Below are 22773 nucleotides of genomic sequence, written 5' to 3'. Positions count from 1 at the left end.
TGTCAGCGAATATTCGATCTGCTGGAATCCATCCCAGGGGAGATATATTCGCGGAAACAGATCCGCTGGAGTGTACACACCATAGGATCTATCCGCTGAAACCCATTCGCTGTGATTTTTCAGCGGATGGATTCTATCGTGTGTATGGGGCCTAAGTGTTAGGCGTCCAATAGGGTCGAAGAGCTCCAGACTCTTTCAAAAAAAATAAAAAACTTTTAATATTAGGACACTTACTATCCAAGAATCCAGTGGTGTCTTCACCTAAGCCAATTTTTCAATCAGCTCCTGGGTGCTTCTGCTGCCATCTCAGCGAAGGGAAGCCCACAGTGAAGACTTACGGCTTCACAACCCTTTCTCTACTGCGCATGCGTGAACCCTGCCAAGCCTTTTGAATGGCCCAGCGGTGGGGGAAGGATGAGGGGGCCCGAACTTAGATTGTATATGTTTGATCCCAAACCAATGAAAAATTACCTTGGTTGCTACAAAGGGCATGTAAAACTACATGCTGTTACAAAATTATGTTAAGCTTAAGGCCCATACACACGATCTGACTTTTTGACAACAAATATCCGGCGAACCTGTTGTAGTGGACAATCCGACCGTGTGTACGCTCCATTGGATAAACGTTTTTCGCTTTTTCATCGGACAAATGTTCGCTGTGAGAACAGACAAACTTCTGGCAACAAATGTCCGATGGAGCAAAATTATATCGTGTGTACACAAGTCCATCGGACTAAAGTCCAAAGTACAAACACGCATGCTCAGAACCAATGCTAAAGATCAGCCAACAATAGCAGAAGTTGCCCACAGGGTGGCGGTAAAGAGCTGAAAAATCACGTGATTTGGTGAAAGTTGGCTGAAAAAGTCCTGCCGTGTGTATGCATACCAAGTTCACGGCCAACGCCCATTCGGAGAAAAATCCACAGAAAAGTCAGTTGGAAGTCCGATCGTGTGTATGAGGCTTAAGATGCACAAAAAGTGGAGATTTCATGTGAGCCTGGTAAATTGGATCTAAAAGAAATATTCACAAATTTTGACTTCTGTAGTTACAACATATATCTCAAAATATCCATTTTCCACAATAAAATTAATTACATTTGTTTTTTTCTACTGCGTTTTAAAAAGTAGCTAGAATGGACACGTGTTTATGACATCAATACAGCAATCGGTGTTGCATCTGTGAATGTGGACGGTAGTAATACCTTCCTGTTGTAAAATGATGGACTGTAGGGCTAATTAGGCAAATTATTAACAGAGTAGGGGTAAACACAGGAGTATTTCAGATTCCCTAGAACATTCTCTTCCCTCATAGACTATTATCATAAAAGGTTAATTTATTGACGTGTAAAGTGATATGAGAGGAGGTGAAGAAAGATTGGAACTTGACTCAATATACCTGCAAGTGGGCTGAAGTGAACCCATATTCATCTGATATTAGAGTGGGAAGGAGTTATGTCCTCAGTCACATGTTTATTACTGTTCTTTGAGGAGATTTCACTAGCAGATTAGTGATAAGGGGCTGTTCTACTAAAAGACATAACCCACCTAAATACTGAGCTGGAAGCATTTACGAGAGAGAGATCTTGGCTTTCTTGTTAAACCAAGAAAAAAAATCAATGATGTGTTTTAGATATCTGAGGTGTTATTGAATGTATATAAATGGCTCAACTGAAGATGAGATTACAATCAATATAATTTTATAGCTGTCATAAATAACTTTGTAGGGATCCTTTTATATTTGATGCTCTTGGACAAAATTTGGGATTTAACCGGGCACTATAACTTTAATCATGTGTGAAGTGGTATGTCTGCATAGATGATAATGAGTTTTCCTAGGACATTTTATTCTATTTCTGCATAATGTGCATGAATGAACATATGGAAATAGATAAAAGCAGTATAAATATCAGAAGAGAAATAGGGCGTGTATGAGATGAACGGCTACAGGAACTTGTGTGGAGATATTTTACAGTAATTTTAATACTCTTTTTTGATCTATTTTATTACCATGTCTAGCATAACATGGCATAAGTAAAAAACAACAAACTCAAGGATGCTCTCATTTGAGAACCCTCATGTATTTCTGTTCACGAGGCACTTTGTTAGGCTGTACTGAATATCAGATGTTTCACCACAGCAAAGACATTATTAACCACTTGCCTACAGGGCAATTTCACCCCCTTCCTGCACAAGCCATTTTTCAACTTTCAGCGCTTTCACACTTTGAATGACAATTGCACAGTCATGCAACACTGTACCCAAATGTCATTTTATCATTCTTTCCCCACAAATAGAGCTTTCTTTTGGTGGTATTTAATCACCTCTGCAGTTTTTATTTCTTGCGCTATAAACAAAAAAAGAGGGACAAGTTTAAACACATTTTTTCCTCCGTTTAGGCTGATACATATTCCTCTACATATTGTTGGTAAAAAAAATCGCAATAAGTGTATATTGATTGGTTTGCGCAAAAGTTTTAGCAGATTTCTAAAAAAAAAATGTTTTTATTTTTTTTATACTAGTAATGGCGGCAATCAGCGATTTTTATCATGACTGCGATATTTCGGCGAACACATCAGACACTTTTGACACATTTTTGGGACCATTCACATTTATACAATGATCCCTGCTCTAAAAATGCATTGATTACTGTATAAATGTGACTGGCATGGAAGGGGTTAACACTAGGGGGCGATCAAGGGGTTAATGCGTTCCCTAGGGAGTGATTCTTACCGTGGGGGAGGGGACTGACTGGTGGAGGTGACCGATGGTTGTCCCTATGTACAAAGGATCACCACAGATCCACAGTCCTGCTCAGTTACTGGGCACGCGCATCGGATTCCCAGTGACGTGGCATGTGCACGCGACGCCGGCATCGCGCGTGCCCCCTAGTGGCTTAAAGGGGTTGTAAAGGTAAAGTTTTTTTCACCTTAATGCATCCTATGCATTAAGGTGAAAAAACATCCGACGGTACCAGCCCCCCCCCCCCCGAACCCCCGTTTTACTTACCTGACCCCTCGAAAGTCCCGCGCGCGTCCATGTGATCCTCTTCAGTTCCCAGCCTGCCTTTAGTGTCACTTTAAGAAGGCGCAACATCATATGACGTCCGCCCAGAACAAGAGGGTCTTCCTCCCGCCGTCATTTGACGGCGGGCAGTGGACAAGCAGTTAAAGAAGGTATTGTAGGAGCTATTGATTCAATTGTGTCATATTTGTTGTACTGTAAGTATTTGACCTTCATTGGATAAACAACAGTGTAATAAAGAAAGTGACACTCAACAATATCCTTATTTTTCACAAATAATCCACACACATCTGCTATTTAATGAACCTAGTGCAAGCAGTACACATCTTGGAAGTGAGCAAGAGAGGTTTGCTATGGTAATACATACAGTGGGAGCATGAGGAACAAAGCTAGCAACTATCTAACAAGGAATTTGGAGATATGGAGAAGGCTGAGAGCAATAGAAGGTGCTTCTTGAGTTAGAAATGCATACATCATTCCTAACTCAAAAAAGCACCTTCTATTGCTTCCAGCCTTCCCCAAATCTCCAAATTCCTTGTTAGGGATATATACATGAGAGGGAGGGGCCTGAAGATGGTGCCAGCAAGGAGTCTGCCTTAAGCTCTTGAAGCCCCTATCTAATGCCGAGACACCCCCCCTCCCCCCAAGCTACCATACCGGTGCCTGTAGCATGGCCGATCCGCGGAGAGGCGAATGATCCAACTGAGGGAGGCAGCTCTGAAAACACCCCCAGTCTTGGGTAAGCAAGGAGAGGAAAGGAGATCTTACGAGTTGAAGCTGGCCACGAGATCCGAGTGAACCCAATGAGACCTAACAGCGCCGAGTCGCCTGAGTGAAGACAAGCCCGGGGACCCGCAGCAGAGAAGGAGCTTTTTAAGGGGAAACACACATCACTCATGAGTCCAAGATAAAGCTATACTCAAAAGAGCATCTAATGTGGCTCTATGGGGACTCAATAACAAAAAAGGCAAAGGGAGTGGCAATAGGGATGGAAAGGGATACACAATTTATGTTAAGAGAGAGATTAGTGGATCCAGAGGGTAGATTTTTGTTCCTGAAAGGTAAATTATATAATATAGAGTGCACATTAGCAAATATATGTGTCTAAATAAAAACCCAATAATATATCTAGAAGAAACCTTCAGAAAATTAATAGCATTCATACAAGGATACATGATCTTAGCAGGAGATTAACATTTTTGTCTGAACCCAAACACAGATAGTACGTCACATGTATGGGTGAAGAATCGACAGATACGTAGGATCAAAAAAGGTCTTACATCAATACCAAATGGTAAATATCTGGAGGGTGCAACATCCGAAAACACGATATTATAGATTTTATTCCCCTGTACATGGGAAGTACTCTAGAATCAATTACATACTGGTAGAACACAGACTATCTATGCCAGATCACGCCCAGTATTAACGAAAGTGAGGATACCAGGAACTTATTACAAGATAAAGGGGTAGAAGAGGGGATTCAAAAAAATGTATACAATATTTTATAACAAATGAATCTAATGATAGTTGAAGGAAATAAAATTGCATAATGTATTGCCTTACTGTCAGTAATAAAGCTTTGACAGAACTGTTGCAGCTTCCTACAGCAGTAAACTGCTGCTTTGGTGATCTATTCCTTGCTGATTGCAGCTCAGTTTAACTGGAATTGCCTTAATAACATTCTCTCAGACACCTTCAACAGTATTTAATTATGCGTATACACAACAGCTGACTTTCGGCTTCACTTGTATAGGATCTTCAGCACACAACCCAATAAGCATCAATACGGCCCACCCCAGCACTCTCAGTTTGACTTAAAAATTGCTTTATTTAAACCCCTAGGAAAGATTTTAGGAACGATTTTATCCCAGACCCCCAAAAATCACATTGTAAAGTCTTGACTCTTGTCATGTTCAGTAATACGTAGCATTCTTTAGATCTGAAATTCAATCCCAGACCACATGGGTGTGTCTCAGATCCCTTTGGGTACCTACTGGATTTTACAGCTTCAGTAGATTTTGTTGCCACGTAAACTGTAAGCTATGCTTTTGGACTGCCATGAGAAGCAGCCCACGAGAATCAGAAGACATGGCACACACTAAAAACTTGCTGCTGAAATAGACCATTGCAGTATAACAACATTTTTGACTTGTCTATGGTGGTGTAAGTGGTGCTTGTTTCATACATTACAATACACAATGGGGAGGATTCCTCTATCCACCATGATTGTGTGGATGGAGGAATCTGTTCATTTTTTAAATGGATCTTCCATTGATGCTTCCACAACACAGAAAAGGGTTTGCTGTTTGAGCCATGTATTGGCTGAACATGACTAAAATACGAATTCTTTGTTTTTTAAATACCAGAATAGTTAAAGAATCATAAAAGACTTGCTTACGGTCTATCTGATCAGCAAACACTTCACCATAGATCATCCAGTAGGGCATGTAAAAAATGTTCCTTGCCAGTTTCCATGATGGCTCCTCATTGGGGAAGAGAATGGATTGCCTTGCCACACCAAAACTCATCAGCACCACTAACATAATGATCACAAAGTACATCATGTCGATCATCTGCATAAGTTGGGATACAGGAAATGAAAAAAGAAAACGATTAGTCCTTCCACACTGCATTGATAGGATAACAGGGGATATAATACAGACATGAAGAATACTAGAGTGTTAAGAAGAAAAATTCAACTAAGATTTTACAGTATATAAGCAGTTTGTGGACCAGGCACTGGATAAGTGAACCATTTTCTAATATGTACTCTTTTTCACATGGCTCAGTAGTATACCTAAGTGTGCTCAAACAACATCATCCATATATTCCTTTCTGAGGACTCTTCTCCCTTCTATATACCAAAATGTATTCAAATGGTGATGGGTATAATGTAAATAACTGCACTTTTAGATCAGCCTTTCTCAACCATTTACCTTAAAGAAACCCTTAAAATCATTTTCAAGCCTCAGTAAACCCCTGCTAAAAATGGGTACCTGCAGCTCACAGTACATTAGCCGAACGCAAACGTTTGTGGATCTCCGTAACAAGCTAATTTGCATAGTCGACGCGGAATTCGACGGAAACGCCACCTAGCGCCCACCGAAAAAATGCACCTAAGATCCGACGGCGTACTAAGACGTACGCTTGCAGTCGTATCTTGTTTTGTAGATACAAAACAAAGATACGACGCGCAAAATTTGAAATTACGTGGCTTATCAAGAGATACACCGGCGTAATTCTTCTGTGGATCTGCCCCGAAATCTCTTTTTCTCCAGACGTCAATAGTGCCCCATTGTCCTCTGTGATGACCAAGTGAATAACTCACCACCAAGTTCACTATATGGATCACTTATGTATTTATACATATTCTGGATGAGGGCTTACTAATGATTTGTACAGGAGCGAAATAATATTTCTCTCTCTGGAGTCCATACCTCTCTTATTACAAAGGATTTAGCTTGCTTTGGAAACTGCAACTTGGCATTGCATGCTATTATTGAGCTTATGATCTACTAGAACACCCAAATCCTTCTCTACCATTGAAAGAGAAAGAAAAGAAGAAAGAAGAAAGAAGAAAGAAGAAAGAAGAAAAAGAAGAAGATTGGTTCAGTAAGTCCTTTTTAAAAATGTCTGGGGGAGTGGTAGGGCCTGCCTTCCTTATCATTACCTGAGAATCTTGGTGTTGTGATATTAAAAGGGGCATCATTTGCATCCCATATTAGACATATAGGAAGTTTATCAGAAAAATTGAAATGCATATAACAGTAAATGTCTTAATTTTGACTTCCATCTGCATATACTTTTGAGAAAAGCAATGAGCCAATCACGCAATCATTTCCATTTTCCAAATGGAACCTTTCTCTAAACCAAAGCGAAGGTTGAATGATCACATTATGCTTTAGAGTTGACTTACCATTTTGCCAATCATCATAACATATGGTCCAAGATACTTGTTGACACCAAAAATATCAAGCAAGCGTATATACCAGTAGATGATGTTTACACAGTATATCACTCTCCCGTAGCTGCTGTAAGGTTGCTCTTGTAAGCGAAATATCATTCCAATAGAGAAGAGAAGGATAGAGATGAGATCTGTCACATTCCAATATTCCTGCAGCCAAACCTTAAACTTCTGTAACAACTTCCCTGGTTCAGACATTAAGATCTGTGTGGAAACACAGCACATGACTACAATCAATATTTGGGATGACAGGAGCTCTATATCTGATATTGTATGCAATTTATAAACACCATCTATAAACACACATTTCAGGAGAAAGATTGCTAATAAAATGTAATTTATAACATCAGGTTTAGCTTGTTAGGATCAGGGCTTTTTTTCAGGTGGAACTGAGTTCCACCACCTCTGGCTCAGACCCTCTGCTCCTTGTTCATCACTATCACTAATACATAGAGAAGTCTAGCTTCTGTGTTTACAAGTGACAGATTGTCTCCCAATGGCTCCCACAAATCTGTTTTTCTGAGCGGCTCCCACTGAGTGCAGGATCGGGACAAGGGAGATTCAGGTGCCTGGGGTGCTTTACAAAAACGAGAGAGGCAGAGCCACCTACAATGTGCAGGGGGGTACTAGAGCCAGCTGGGTGCTTCAGCCTAATTCAGCAACACAAGTAATATATGTGGAAGATGTTGGAGCTTTTATGGAGGAAGATAAGACTGTGGAGGGGGAGGGGGGGGCTGAATGCAGAATTTAGAGCTGAAGAGGGGTGGAAGTGGGATGTGGATGGGGATGCAGAGGTAAGCAGCAGTGGAAGAAGGTGTCCAGCGCACCCCTGAAATCTGCACTCTGTGTGCAGTGCACCTCTGAACTCTACACATAGCACACCCCTAAACTCTGCACTCTGTGTGCAGTGCACCCCTGAACTCTACACATAGCACACCCCTGAACTCTGTGTGAAGCGCAGAATATTGCAAAATACAACAAATTGCTCACTAAATTCTTACTGTTATCAATAGCAATACCATTCTTGTCCATATTGATAATTTACTGTATGTAAAAAGAATAGCCAATATTCAAACCTTTATAAAACGGGAGTAGGGAGAGGGGTAAGCCCAACCTCAGTAATGACAAGTAAGATTTGTTCTCAAGAGGCTGTATCCACTTTGTATTAAGGGTGGGGCTAGTGCTCTTATGGGAAAAGAGGAGGAATTAAAGAGTAACTATTTTGTTGAGAAAAAAAAGATTACCCTCAGGGTGATCCATGTCATTGCAAGGATTTTAACAAACTTTGTTGCAGATTCCTACCTTTTGTTTTTCTGAAGAAATTCCTGTGTGTTTAACTGTATCCATATTGAAAGTGTCTAACTCTAACGGGAGTGGTTTCATAATTATCAACCATTTGCACCTGCAGGGCACTAATGAGGAAAGCTGCTGGGCCTACATCCCTTAAGGCCAGGTTCACACTGGTGCGACACGATACTAGAACTACTTTGGATCCGACTTTGCCCTGCGACTTGAAGCCGACATACGATCCGACTTGGATCCCTGCCAATACCAGGCACTGTGTTTGATATGAATCTTGAGGGGGAACTCCACGCCAAATTTTAAATAAAAAGATGGCATTGGGTTCCCCCTCCAAGAGCATGCCAGGCCCTTGGGTCTGGTATGGATTTAAAGGGGAACCCCTATACCGAAAAAACAGCGTGGGGGTCCCCCAAAATTCAAACAGACCCTTATCTGGCTCCCAGTTGATGGTGGCTTCACATGTGGACTCTCTGATCAGAAGTGCATTCTTTGATCAAAAGTGCGAGTTAAAAACCAGGATTTGGCTATCATTTGCTTCTGCTTGCAGATTTTTTTCCCCTCTTTTTCTCTGACACTTTTTAAACAGCTTTTTTTTCTTTTTCCTTTCTGCTAATTAAGGGGAGGGTTTAATTGTTCACAGGTGTGTGTTTGTTCACAGGTCTTCACAGGTGAGTATAAAGTGGCTGTACAAGCTCCCAGAGGAGCTGGCTCCCAGTTGATGGTGGCTTCACATGTGGACTCTCTGATCAGAAGTGCATTCTTTGATCAAAAGTGCGAGTTAAAAACCAGGAGTTTGAAACAGGAGGTAAGAAAGGAGTCTTCATTATTTTTTTCAATCACTGATCCAGAACAAGCTTGCAGCTAATAAAGTTGGAACTCTTGCTATATAGATTCAGCGGTGCAGCAGACGCTCTCATCTTAGTCTGCTCACCCCAGGGATAGTGAGAGCAGGACGCTCTCAAACGAGTCGGCTCTCCCCAGGGATAGTGCAGCCAGGCAGGGTCCACCACACCCCCCTAGCCAATTGATCCAGGGTTGCACCGATCGCCGTTAAGGGGTCAGGAAGGAATTTTTTCCCCCGATCGCTGCAGATTGGCACAGCACGCCTGGGGTTTTTCGCCTTCCTCTGGACCAATCGGGGAGAGAAGACTCAACAAGTGATGGCTCACTTGGACAGTCTTCCACCCATCACGTCCGGCGTCTCGTGGCTCTTCCCGCATCCGCGCCAGACCAGGCCTCATTCGCGGCCGCCGCAATTAGGAAAGACTGACGACAATGTGACTGGCGACAATGGCTAATCTGCGATACTCTGCGCACTCTATTCGGGGTCTGAGACAATTCGCAACAGCATTACCAGCCGTCACCAAAAAGGCCTTAAAAATAGAGCAACTTTTGAGATTCGATCGACGATCGACCATCAAAAATTTTAACTATTTAACCCAGCTCGAGCACATATCATGTGCTTTGATCAACACAAGATCGGCAGTAAAACACCGATTAGAAATCCACGATTTCTTACTACAAAACGATCTAGACTGCCTCTTTATTACAGAAAGCTGTCTCTCAGACGACTGCAACACCATTCTCGGAGAATTGGTGCCAGAAAACTATCACATTATAACGGAAAACAGAATAGGGCAAAGAGGAGGAGGCCTGGCGGTGATCCACAAGAATCACATTACAATCACTAAGCCAGCCCTTCAAAATCCTCTTCCATTCATGGAAACCCTTACTCTTCAACTTCAAACTTCCCCCCAGGAGACTGTTCACATTCTCCTCTGCTATAGGCCACCTGGGCCAAAATCGCAGTTTTTGCCATCATTAACGGAGTTTATATCCACTTATACCCTTAACAGCAAACACCTTTTGCTGCTCGGGGACTTTAATCTGTGGGCCAACTCCGCACAGGATCCCATTGCGGACGCCTGCATTGATCACCTGGAGGGATTAGGGCTACAGCAACTTATATGCGGGCCAACACATGCTTCAGGTCACACACTCGACCTAATTTTCAGACAAAATCTGAAAATAAGCATTTTAGAAAATGAACCATTGCCATGGACAGACCACCATGCAATTAATTTCATAATCTCCAAAATTCCCCCAGTGATAAAAGCACCCAAGCCGGTGACAATACACTGGGCTAGATCTCAGAAGTAGCTCCATTCGGAACTCTTCAAATCTACCTTGGGAAACAGAATCAAAACAATCCATCCACATCAAACAGCCGCAGATACACTGGATGCCATAAACGCAGCCCTGCTACAGTCAGCCGATTTAGTAGCACCGAAACGCAAAGCCTGCATCCGAAAAAGAAAGTCCAGCTGGTTCAACAACCAGCTGTCGCTTCTGAAGCAAGAGCGCAGAAGGGCGGAAGCCGCCTGGAAAAGAAGTCCTGCAGAGGATAACCTCATCATCTACAAGGCAATAACAACACGATATCATAAAGAAATCTTCAAAGCCAAGAAACATCATTTTTCTATGGCGATTAACAGCGCCCTAAACCGCCCCCGCGAACTCTTCAAGATGGTCACCCAGACCATGAACCCAGGATGTCTTGAAGTCCCCAACTCAGACACCCAAGAGTTCTGCAATGAACTATCGGATTTCTTCATCAACAAAATTGAAAGAATCCGGGAAAGCATCATGCAAAACAATACCCCCCTCAACCCCACCGTCAATCAACCACAAAACACCCACAGAAACGCTCTACAATCAACAAAGTTCACTCTGGAACCGATCTCCATCGATACCACAAAAAATATCATTGGTGCTTTGCGGAACAGCACATCGCCCAATGATATCATCCCCACCAAACTGCTGAAGGAATGTGCCGACATCCTGGCACCACCCATCACACAGCTTATAAACCAGTCATTTAAGGAAGGCACAGTGCCATCCCTGTTGAAAGAGGGCACAATCCAGCCCATCTTGAAAAAATCTAACCTGGATCCCAAGGACCCAACTCACCGCCGTCCCATAACAGGCCTAAATGTTCTCTCCAAGATAATGGAGAAAGTAGTGGTACAACAGCTGCAACAGCATCTAGATACCCACAATCTACTGGATCCATTACAATCAGGCTTCCGTCCCGGACACGGGACAGAAACGGCCTTACTCAAAATATGGGACGATGTCCTCGAGGCCGCAGACGAAGGAGAATCTTGTCTCCTGGTTCTGCTGGACCTAAGCGCAGCCTTTGACACGGTAGACCACAAACTGTTACTGATGCGACTAGCCAAGGTAGCAGAAGTCGCAGAAGGTGATTTACCATGGTTTTCTTCCTTTCTTGAAAACCGATCACAAACAGTTAAATTGGGTTGTTTCACGTCGGAAAAGCGCACGGTGTCATGTGGAGTCCCCCAAGGATCCCCCCTGTCACCGGTGCTTTTCAACATCTATCTTCGCCCTCTCTTTGATATTATCAGTAGCCAAGAACTACTCTACCACTCTTATGCAGACGATACGCAACTGTATTTTCGCATCTGCAACAAAAAGGATCATCATCTCAGTTTAGAGAAATGTCTCTCTTTGATAGAAAACTGGATGACTAAGAGTTATCTTAAACTCAACAGTTCAAAAACAGAACTCCTTATGTTTCACGCCAGCCGAAAGAGTCAACTGGCAACAACCTGGACACCCCCGCCCATTCTGGGCCAAATCATCACCCCTAGCTCCAAAGTCAAAAGTCTCGGGGTCATCTTCGACACCTTCATGACAATGGACGCACAAATAGGGTCAGTAGTCAGCGGAGCGCACCATCTGTTGCGCCTACTACGCAGACTTATTCCATTTATCCCCAAAGAAGACGTAGCAGTCGTGGTGGGAACAATCGTGAATTCCAGACTGGACTATGCTAATGCCCTGTACCTCGGACTCCCAAAGTACCAAATCTCCCGTCTGCAAGTCGTTCAGAATACGGCCGCCAGACTGGTGACTGGGAAAAAAAAATGGGAATCAATCTCACCTTCGCTGAGATCCCTTCACTGGCTGCCAGTAAAGGACAGAATTGCATTTAAAGCACTCTGCCTGACACATAAGTGCATCCATGGGAAGGCTCCGCAATATCTTTGCGACAAGATAGAACCTCACAATTCGAATCGCGTTCTGCGATCCACCGACCAAAATCTGGTCAGGGTACCAAAAACCAAATACAAGTCCAAAGGAGAAAGAAGGTTTGCTTTTCAGGGTCCTAGACTATGGAACGCTTTACCAACCAGCATTCGGTTGGAGGAAAACCACCTGACTTTCAGAAGACGAATCAAAACTCTGCTCTTTTGATGTCATGAGACACGAACAACTAGCGCCCAGAAGCGATTCAGTTCGCATGCGCCGCGCTTTATAAGTTTTTCATTCATTCATTCATTCATCTGAGCACGCAGCCCAGCCGGTCAGGAAAGGGGGTGGGGACGAGCGAGCGCCCCCCTCCTGAACCGTACCAGGCCACATGCCCTTAACATGGGGGGTGAGTGCTTTGGGGCACCCTGTTCCCATGTTGATGAGGACAGGGCCTCTTCCCAACAACCCTGGCCGTTGGTTGTCGGGGTCTGCGGGCGGGGGGCTTATCGGAATATGGGAGCCCCCTTTAACAAGGGGGCCCCCAGATACTGGCCCCCACACTATGTGAATGACTATGGGGTACATTGTACCCCTACCCATTCAGTTGGGGGAAAAGTGTCAAGAAAAAAAAACACTATGACTAAGTGGCGTGACCAGTCACGTAATGCGTAAGGGAAGGAGAAGAGCCGTTGGTGACTTCATCCCCACTCGCGGCCGAGAGTGGTGGAACTTGCTTATGTTGCTGTTCGTATTCTACCTAAATGTAAGTGTGATGTTATTGAAATAAATCTATATTTTAACAATACTGCACTATGGAGCCCCTTTTTGTTTTTTATCTACCACTGGGGGCCATGTATCATTATTGAGAGCTGCTGGGATATCGTTAGCCCTGGAAGTTTTGGAGTGCTCAATCCGTGATTGTTTGCTGCTGCCATTTGATACTGGGAGGCTTATGTTACAAGCCAGCTGAAGTGAGAGGCTTTTGAGAACGGGTCACTTGGAGTGGAGCACCTGTCAGTTTGCGGTGGAATGCAATTATATTTTCTGTCACTTTGCACATCTTGAATTTTATGGACAATATTATTTACTTCGCATGAGATTGGACTTATTTACTGAGGATCACCCTTTTGGAATTTTTTGCATGAAGATAATTTTTTTATTCTTTATTGCAATCTTTGCATTTCCTCAAGATTTTTTGCACTAAATATTTGTCTCTTCCGACTCTCCGCTTTCTTCTCCGCGCTCTCCGGTGCTTTCTGCCTGGCCCCTCCACTATCTTCTTGCAGCTCTTTTACTAGCGGGGGGCCCGGTCTTCTCTGCCGTCTTCTTCCTTCTTTCTCCTGTCCCGATGTTAACTCAACGAGCTCTCCCGATGTAATGCCGTGTGAGCAGTGCCCAACCATTTATATAGGCATGGGGCGTGGTCACTGGGTGACTCCGCCCGTACGATGTCACAGTCCCAACTTTCCCCCGGGACTGTGATGTCATACAGGCAGGGTCACCGGGTGACATCACCCGGTGACCACGCCCAATGCCCATTTAAATGGTTGCGCACCGCTCACACGGCATTACAGCGGGAGAGCTTGTCGAGTCAACATCAGCTTGACTCAACATTTTTCTTGACACTTTTCCCCCAGGTGAATGGGTAGGGGTTACGATGAAGCCCATACTCATTCGGGGGGCCGGTATCTGGGGGCCCCCTTGATAAAGGGGCTCCCAAATTCCGATAAGCCCCCCGCCTGCAGACCCCGACAACCAACGGCCAGGGTTGTCGGGAAGAGGCCCTGTCCTCATGACATTTCTGTTTCAGGGGATGCCTGAAATCTGACTTATCTATCTTAGTGCAGACTAGTGCAGACTTTTGGGAAAATCAGTGAGCCAATCACACAAGCAGGAAATTATATTTCTGGGGGAGTTTTGTACACATTCTGTGTACAGAACCCTCAGGTAGACATGCTGCATTGCATTTTCAGAAAATTACAGGGCTGTAGTTTGAAAAGAAAGGTATTTTTTAATAACATTAAAAAACACCCCCCCGGTTCGGTTTGCACCAGAACATGCGAACAGGCAAAAAATTGGTTCGAACACACAAACACTGTTAAAGTCTGAGACACAAACATGAAAAGTCAAAAGTGCTAATTTTAAAGGTTAATATGCAAGTTATTGTCAGAAAAAGTGTTTGGGGACCCGGGTCCTGCCCCAGGGGACATGAATCAATGCAAAAAAAGTTTTAAAAACTAAAGTTTTTTTTCGGGAGCAGTGCTTTTAATAATGCTTAAAGTGAAACAATAAAAGTGAAATATTCCTTAAAATGTTGTACCTGGGAGGGTGTGTATAGTATGCCTGTAAAGTAGCACATGTTTCCCGTGTTTAGAACTGTCCCTGCACAAAATATAATTTCTAAAGGAAAAAAAGTAATTTAAAACTACTCGCGGCTTCATGAATTGTTGGGTCCCGGCAATACAAATCAAAGTAATTGAAAAAAAAACGTCAGGCCCCCCCCCAGTCCATTACCAGGCCCTTTAAGTCTGGTGTGAATATTAAGGGTAACCCCGAACCAAAAAAAAAGCGTGGGGTCCCCCCAAATTCCATATCAGGGGTCTTCCAGATTCCAATAAGCCATATTTTCAATGACTTTGAGCTGTATTGCCAGGACCCGACAATTCATAATTAGCTGCAAGTAGTTTTAAATGACTTTTTATTCTTTAAAAATGACATTATGTACATGGACAGTTCTAAAATCGGGAAACATGTGCTACTTTTCAGGCATACTATACACACCCTCAGGTACGAAATTTAAAGGAATATTTCACTTTAAGCATTATTAACCACTTCCCTACCGTAGGACATCATATGAAGTCCTGGACTTTAGGGGGGATGTCTGAATGATGCCTACAGCTACAGGCATCATTTAGATATCCTTCTTTTCTGCGCACCATATGAAATGATCATAACGGTGGTTCCACCACTTGATCCTTCTTATAGGTGGCAGGAGGGGACTCCCCCCTCCCGCCTCCATTCGGTGCCATCGGAGGCCCGGAGAACATTATGACGTCACGCCCAGATACCTGGAAGTAAATAAAGCTGCAAAGCCACAGCTAAAAGCATGAGATCAGTGAATTTTTTTTCCCAATCTCATGCTTTCCAGCCTGGAGGAGAGATGTGGGGTCTTATTTGTTTATCCTTGTAATTGGAATAAAAGTGATATAAAAAAAATGTAAAAAAAAGTGTAAAAATAAAAAAATTAAGTAAAAAATAATAATTTAAAATGCCCCTGTCCCCAGTAGCTCACACTCAGAAGCGAACGTACACGTAAGTCACTTCGTTCAAACCACACATGTGAGGTATCGGCGCGTGCGTTAGAGCGAGAGCAATAATTCTCGCAATAACCCTGGTGCCATTCCATGAGTGTGTGCAATTTTAAAGCGTGACAAATTAGGTATCTATTTACTCGGTGTAACATCATCTTTCACAATATACAAAAATTGGGCTAACTCTACTGTTTTGTTATTTTTTAATTCATGAAACCGTTTTTTTCCCAAACAAAGGTGTTTGAAAAATGATTGTGCAAATACCGTGCAAGATAAAAAGTTGCAATGACCGCCACTTTATTCCCTAGGGTGTTAAGTAATTTTCAAGCAAAAAAATTATGATTTTTACATGAAGGAGAGAAGTGCCAGAATAGGCCAGGGATGTAAGGGGTTAAAATCACTGCTCCTGAAAAAACGTCCGTTTTGAAAAAAAAATTGCGTTGATACATGTCCCCTGGGGCAGGACCCGGGTCCCCAAACTCTTTTTATGACAATATTTTACATATTAACCTTTTAAATTAGCACTTTAGATTTCTCCCATAGACTTTTAAAGGGTGTTCCGCGGCTTTTCGAATATGCTGCAAACACCCCAAATTGTTCACTGATCGCTGAACGGGCGAACAGGCAATGTTCGAGTCGAACTCATGTTCGACTCGAACATAAAGCTCATCCCTAGTCAGCAGCTACAGATACTGTGAATGGCCCAGCCGCGGGGGAAGGAGGAGGGGGCAGAACTTCCAGGGGACTTTGCCACAGCGAAGTCACCTGGAAGTGGAAGCGTGTACCTGTTGAAACCAAGTACCCATTCCACCCCCCAAAAGGTGCCAAATGTGGCAGCAGAGGGGGGGGGAAGCAAACAAGCAGAGCTTCCCCTTTTGGGTGGAGCACCCGCTTTAAGGCAACAGTTGCTGAAATGGAAAACGTATATAGAAAAATGCATTTTTCATTAGGTCATTAGTCTAACATGGAAAAAAAAATATTTTCTGTGTATTTGAGACTTGGGGATTGATTTACTAAAGGCAGATAGACTGTGCACTTTGCAAAGTGCAGTTGCACTCTGCAAGAGCAGTTGCTCCAGAGCTTAGTAAATGAACAGAATCTCTGCTGACTTCCATTATCCAATCATGTGCAAGCAGAAATGCTGTTTTTTTTTTTCCTTGCATGTGATTGGGTAATCTCTGCAAAGTGAAGCTTCATCACATTTACTAAGCTCTGGAGCAACTGCACTTGGAGAGTGCACAGTCTATGTGCCTTTACTAAATCAACCCCTTGGAATGTGTAATTTACGGGCTGCATATGCAAGTCAACTGCCTATTCAGAATTCATCTGACCATTTTATGGGCCTTCATTGTAATATCTGATAATAATCAACTTTCTATTTTGGGTATAAATTAATAATGACTCTGAGCACAATAATAATTGTCTGTCATAAAACCCTATTCATTTTTCTATTTCATGATTTTTGTTCTTAAAATCCAATTTGCTTTGACATTGGATCACCACGCACAGAGTCTTTGTGCATAGCACTCGACCATTCCTCTTTCCGTCCATGTTCTTTACTCAACAGCTATTCCCAACTGCTTTTTGGGACAGATTTTAAAAGCCAAAAATTAACACACTAAAATGACAGGTATTTATTTTGTTATTAATATGTTTATGATTATTATTACTATTATTTCATATTTTCTCTTTGCAATTTACTAGCAAAAATTAACGTGCCTTTTTATTTTTTAACACAGAACAAATAAATGCACTTCTTAGTGTTGTTACATGTATTAAAGAGCAACTCCAGGCAATAGAAATCAATTAGGTAACCTCCAACGCAGTAAGTCAGAAATTCCACTGATTTATGTTAATCTGGGATTTATATAATCCAAATACATACAGCTTTTATAACCTTCTCACATAAAGTGGAACCACTGGCTGTAGTCACATGATGTAGTACAATACATATGGCTTAATGTACAAGGAATGGCATTGCAAATACATTGGCTTCTTATTAAAGAGGTTTGTATAGCTGTCTAACAAAAAAAAAGAAAGAAAAAACTCTGGATAGATAGGCAATTTTGTTTGGTGTGTACAATTAAACATAGGGGTTGATGTACTGAAGGCAAATCCATTGTGCACTACAAGTGCACTGCAAGTGCACCAAAAGTGCACTTGGAAGTGCAGTCACTGTAGATCTGAGGGGAAGATCTGAAACGAGGGGAAGCTGTGCTGATTTTATCCACCAATCATGATGTGCAAGCTAAAATGCTGTTATGTATTGTCCTTGCATGTCCCCCTCTGATCTACAGCGACTGCACTTCCAAGTGCATTTTCAAGTGCAAAGTTGATTTGCCTTTAGTAAATAACCCCCATAATCTGCATTTTTTTTTAGTAAGGCGGGACAATTGGCAAGTTGCATGTGCAAGGTTCAGTCTATTAACCTATAGCAGCCAATCAGATTTCTGTTTACTGTAGTCAGAATACTTATCGGGTGATCTTTGATTGGTTGTACTCCTAAATCACTGTTGGAGATCATGGGGGTTATTTACGAAAAGGCAAATCCACTTTGTACTACAAGTGCAAATTACAAGTGCAAAGTGCACTTGAAATTGCACTGAAAGTGCACATGGAAGTGCAGTCGCTGGAGATCCGAGGGGGACATGCAAGGAAGATAAAAAACAGCATTTTAGCTTGCACATGATTGGAGGAAAAATCAGCAGAGCTTTCCCTCATTTCAGATCTTCACCTCAGATCTACAGCAACTGCACTTCCAAGTGCACGTTCAGTGCAATTTCAAGTGCACTTTGCATTTGTAGCTTGCACTTGTAGTGCAAAGTAGATTTGCCTTTCGTAAATAACCCCCCATGTCTCATCTTTGAGTAGTTTACATTTGGGCCATAGGGCCATAGGGGTTGATTTACCAAAGGCAAATGGACTGTGCACTTTGCAAAGAGCTGTTGCCCTCTGCAGGTGCATTTGTCCAAAGCTTAGTAAATGAGGTAAGGCTTCACTTTGCAAAGAGTACCCAATCACGTTTAAGGAAAATTTAAAATAAATGTTTTTGCTTGTACATGATTGGATGGTGAAAATCAGCAGAGCTTCTGCTCATTTATTAAACTCTGGAGCAATTACAATTGCTCTTGCAGAGTTAAACTACAATTTGAAAAGTGCACAGTCTTTTTGCCTTCAGTAAATCAACCCCATACAGTCAGTTTTGTTTCCCCCTAACTTTCTAACCAACACTGGGAATGCAAGGGATGTTCCTTTTTTTTCAAGCACTTTTATAAATAATGGGAATCAGACATATTGGTATTTTTAACCAGTTCCCTACCGAGCCATAGTAATATGACGTCGGCAGGAACCTTGTCTCCCTCCCGGTGGATGTCATATGACGTCCTGGGCTTCCCGGCCGTTAGGGGGCGGCATCGCTCGAGACCTGGCACGCGATTGCCCGTGATCACGGCAGGAATGTGGATCTGTGTGTGTAAACACACAAATCCACCTCCTGTCAGAGGTGAGGAGACGATGTGTGTTCCCAGTACAGAGGAACACAGATCAGTCTCCTCCCCTTGTCCCCTCCCCCTACAGTAAGAATCACTCACAGGGAACATATTTAACCCCTTCCCCACCCCCTAGTGGTTAACCCCTTCCCTGCCAGTCACATTTACACAGTAATCAGTGAAGTTTTATAGCACTAATTGCTGTAATATGTCCGTCGCAATGTCACAGTCACAATAAAAATCGCTGATTGCCGGCATTACTAGTAAAAAGATAAAAAGAAATAAAAATGCAATAAAACTATCCCCTATTTTTGCACAAACCAATCAATATACACTTATTGCGATTGTTTTACCAAAAATATGTAGAAAAATACGGCCTAAACTGAGGAAAAAAATGTTTTTTTTGTTTTTGTTTTTTAAATGTGATATTTATTAAATCAAAAAGTTAAAAATATTGTGTTTTTTATAATTGTCGCTATTCTTTTTTTTATAGCGCAAAAAAATTAAAACCGCAGAGGTTATCAAATACCACCAAAAGAAAGCTCAATTTCTGGGAAAAAAACATAAAGATTTCATTTGGGTACAGTGTTGCATGACCGCGCAATTGTCATTCAAAGTGCGACAGCGCTGAAAATGAAAAATTGGTCTGGGCAGGAAGGGGGTGAAAACGCCCTGTAGTGAAGTGGTTAAGCAGTTGAATCTATGAATTCAAATTAGGTGCCTGTATTGACACTGTATTCAACCTGTTTGACTGCATTTGCAGGAAAGCCAGTCTATTGCTAACAGTGCAACAAATCCTAAACTGGTATCATTCATAAAATCAGTGCCATCTTCAAAGCATTGCCATCTTCAAAGAGAAACTGTCTAAACACAGATTGGCACTGTCATCGTTATATGTGTCATTATTTTCTTGTTGATACCTTGCCATGTAATTAAATTGCTTTAGATAAAACTAGATCTGGTGCATGCATGTATGGTAAATGCACTTAATAATTATGTAAAGAACCTCTTAGTCATCTGATTGGCAGTTGATTGTTCATTACTTGATAAATATGCTCTGGAGTATTTTAACTATATTAGATCTTTGTCCGGCTTTATATCGCATAGCTAGATAACTCAGCCAATCCTCAGTGTATTGTGCAACAAAATTAGATTTTTTACTCATGCTTGTTGATCATCACTCCCTTATTATCACACTAAGGCTATATTGGTTCATAGCGGAACTAATGGTACAGCACAATTCATGAGATTTTAGAGACCTCTAGTGGCCAGTCTGCAAACTTCCACATACATTTTTCAGGCAGAACTTTCACATTGTTGTAAAATGATGTTAAAAAGCACCCTTAAGCCCCATACACACTATTAGATTTTCTGCAGATTTTTGTCTTCAGATTTACCAAAACCATATAGTGTAATGATGCCTGATTGCATAGAAATTGAAACACTTAAGGTTTGACCTCATATTATATGGTTTTGGTAAATCTGAAGACAAAAATCTGCAGAAAATCTAATAGTGTGTATGGGGCTTTAGACCTCATTCACACCATGGTGCAGAGATGACAGTTTTTCTGCATGCGTTTTGCAAGGGCACAACAAAAACAATTGTTCTCTATGTTCCCCATTCACACTACAACATGCAGATTTTTTCTTCGCAGGAGTCTGCAACATGTATGCAGTTTTCTGCATGGGAAAAAAACCGACATGACATCAACATTAGTGTGAACAGGGCACATAACTAGTATAAAGCCTATAGGAATGCTGGTAAATGCGTGTCCCACCGCCAACCTGCTGATCCAATCCCACAATAAGGCTCACAGGGCACATAACTGACGTGCATGAAAACTGATGGTAACGTGCATGAAAGCTCACTGAAACGCGCATGAAAACTGATTTTGAACTGATGTAAACTGAGGTCTCTGTAAGTGAAATCTGCATGGTTTTATCATCAGTTCCCATCAGTTTTCTTTCACGTACGGTGTGAACGAGCCCTTATAATTTGAACATTTCAGAAATTAATGTGCCATAAGCTGAAATGTTTAAAAGAAAATCATCACTCAATGCAGCCCCCTATGATAAAGTCACAAATAAATATAACCTTCAAGTAGAACTATATAGAAAATAACACCTACAAATAACATTAAATGTAATGATAACATAATATGTAGAGAAGATTGAAGACATTATAGTGTGTGTTGGCAATGATATGAAACACATGATTGTAAAAAAAATAACTGGACTTGGATTTTACCTCTCGCACTTTTTCTATTCCCAATGTAAAGATGTAAGAAATAACAATCCACTCCTGCATTGAGGGCCAGCGGTCCATTTTTACTAATACAATATAATTGAAGAGCATAAGATAACCCATGTAAGCCATCTGTATAAAGACAAAAACAACAGTATTATAACAAAAAAGTCATCATATCAGAATACAAGGCTGTTTTACATGTGTTCTTTTTTTCCCCATGATAATTTTGACATTACATTGTTTGGTCTTCAAAAATATATCTTACATGGTGTGAATTCATTAATTGAATTAGACAGAGGGCTGTAACTAATCCTTTTGGTGGCTATCTGGTGATAAACATACATTGGTGTAAGATTATGAAGGATTATTTCAATAGGGTGGGTCCAGAAGCAGCTGTAGGTGTAGAGTTGCCACCCCTCGACATAAGATTGTTATGCTTAATGGCAAATCTGGCCCTGCTGTAATTCGCTCTACGCACTACCAAAGCCCATCATTCACATCTGCCTGCCATGTAAAAGTACAACTGACTTGGTAGTTTCCTAAATGGGTGGGAGAGGGCTGAATGTAATGTACGTAAGCCAATGTAAATTCAGACTCAGCAAGTTCAATTAATTGGATCTTCTTGGATTCTGGCACGGTTTTAAAGAGAATTTTTGGTTAAAGCTACAGGTAATGGCATGCATCTTATTTTGCATTTTATTTTAAGTAATCGTGGGAAAGAAAAGCTTCACTGTAACACAATCATGTAGGGTTCATTCCCATCAACAGGGGATTTTGTTGCATGTTTCCACTAAACCAAATAGAAGAATAGCTGAGACGCACTGTTTTGGTGCCTGTTTCCATCACAGAGCTGCCTGCATTTTCTGCACTGCACTATTGGAAAGCCCCAAAACTTAAAGTGGTTGTAAATCTCAGACATGAAATATGAACAAAGCATATCTTTCTATAGTGTGTACTTGTCTGAATCCAGAGCACTAAGTGTCATTTCTGTCTGCTGCCTCATCCCTCTGCTATCAGCATTAATCACTTGTGGCAAGTTTTCCAGACACCAAGAGAAAAATGGTGACAGGTGAGGGACCTCCAGCTGATTGACAACCTCAGCTCTGTTTCCGTGTTCTGCTGTGATAAGGGGGGCTGTGTCCCTTCCCTCCAATCAGCTCTCAGAGCTATCCTTACTGAGCTTTACAGAGTGTTACTAAAGCTTTCGTCTCTGTGTATCACCTGAGACCAGTCACTTCACTGGGCATATGTAAGGGTTTACAACCACTTTAAGTTTAAACGCTTTTATTTAAAGGGGTTTTAAACGCTCAAGGTTTTTCACCTATGAAAAACCTCCTGTGCTGCAGCACCCCCCCAGAGCCCCTCTTTTACTTACCT

General features: G+C 41.9%; 1 protein-coding gene across 2 annotated transcripts in view; it reads right to left on the bottom strand.

Moving 5' to 3' along the window:
- The window catches only part of TRPM3 (transient receptor potential cation channel subfamily M member 3), a 247270-nt gene that overhangs the window by 28761 nt on the left and 195736 nt on the right, over positions 1-22773 (bottom strand). For both annotated transcript variants that reach the window (XM_040356686.1, XM_040356694.1), the window contains 3 exons: positions 21397-21525; positions 6941-7192; positions 5423-5597 (listed from right to left, as the gene is read on the bottom strand). In XM_040356686.1, the coding sequence (XP_040212620.1) occupies positions 5423-5597; positions 6941-7192; positions 21397-21525 (556 nt within the window). The remainder of the gene's footprint in view (positions 1-5422; positions 5598-6940; positions 7193-21396; positions 21526-22773) is intronic.

The sequence above is a fragment of the Rana temporaria genome, chromosome 1 (genome assembly GCF_905171775.1).
Source record: "Rana temporaria chromosome 1, aRanTem1.1, whole genome shotgun sequence".
NCBI lineage: Eukaryota > Metazoa > Chordata > Amphibia > Anura > Ranidae > Rana > Rana temporaria.
This window is presented reverse-complemented; position numbering and strand designations above follow the sequence as displayed.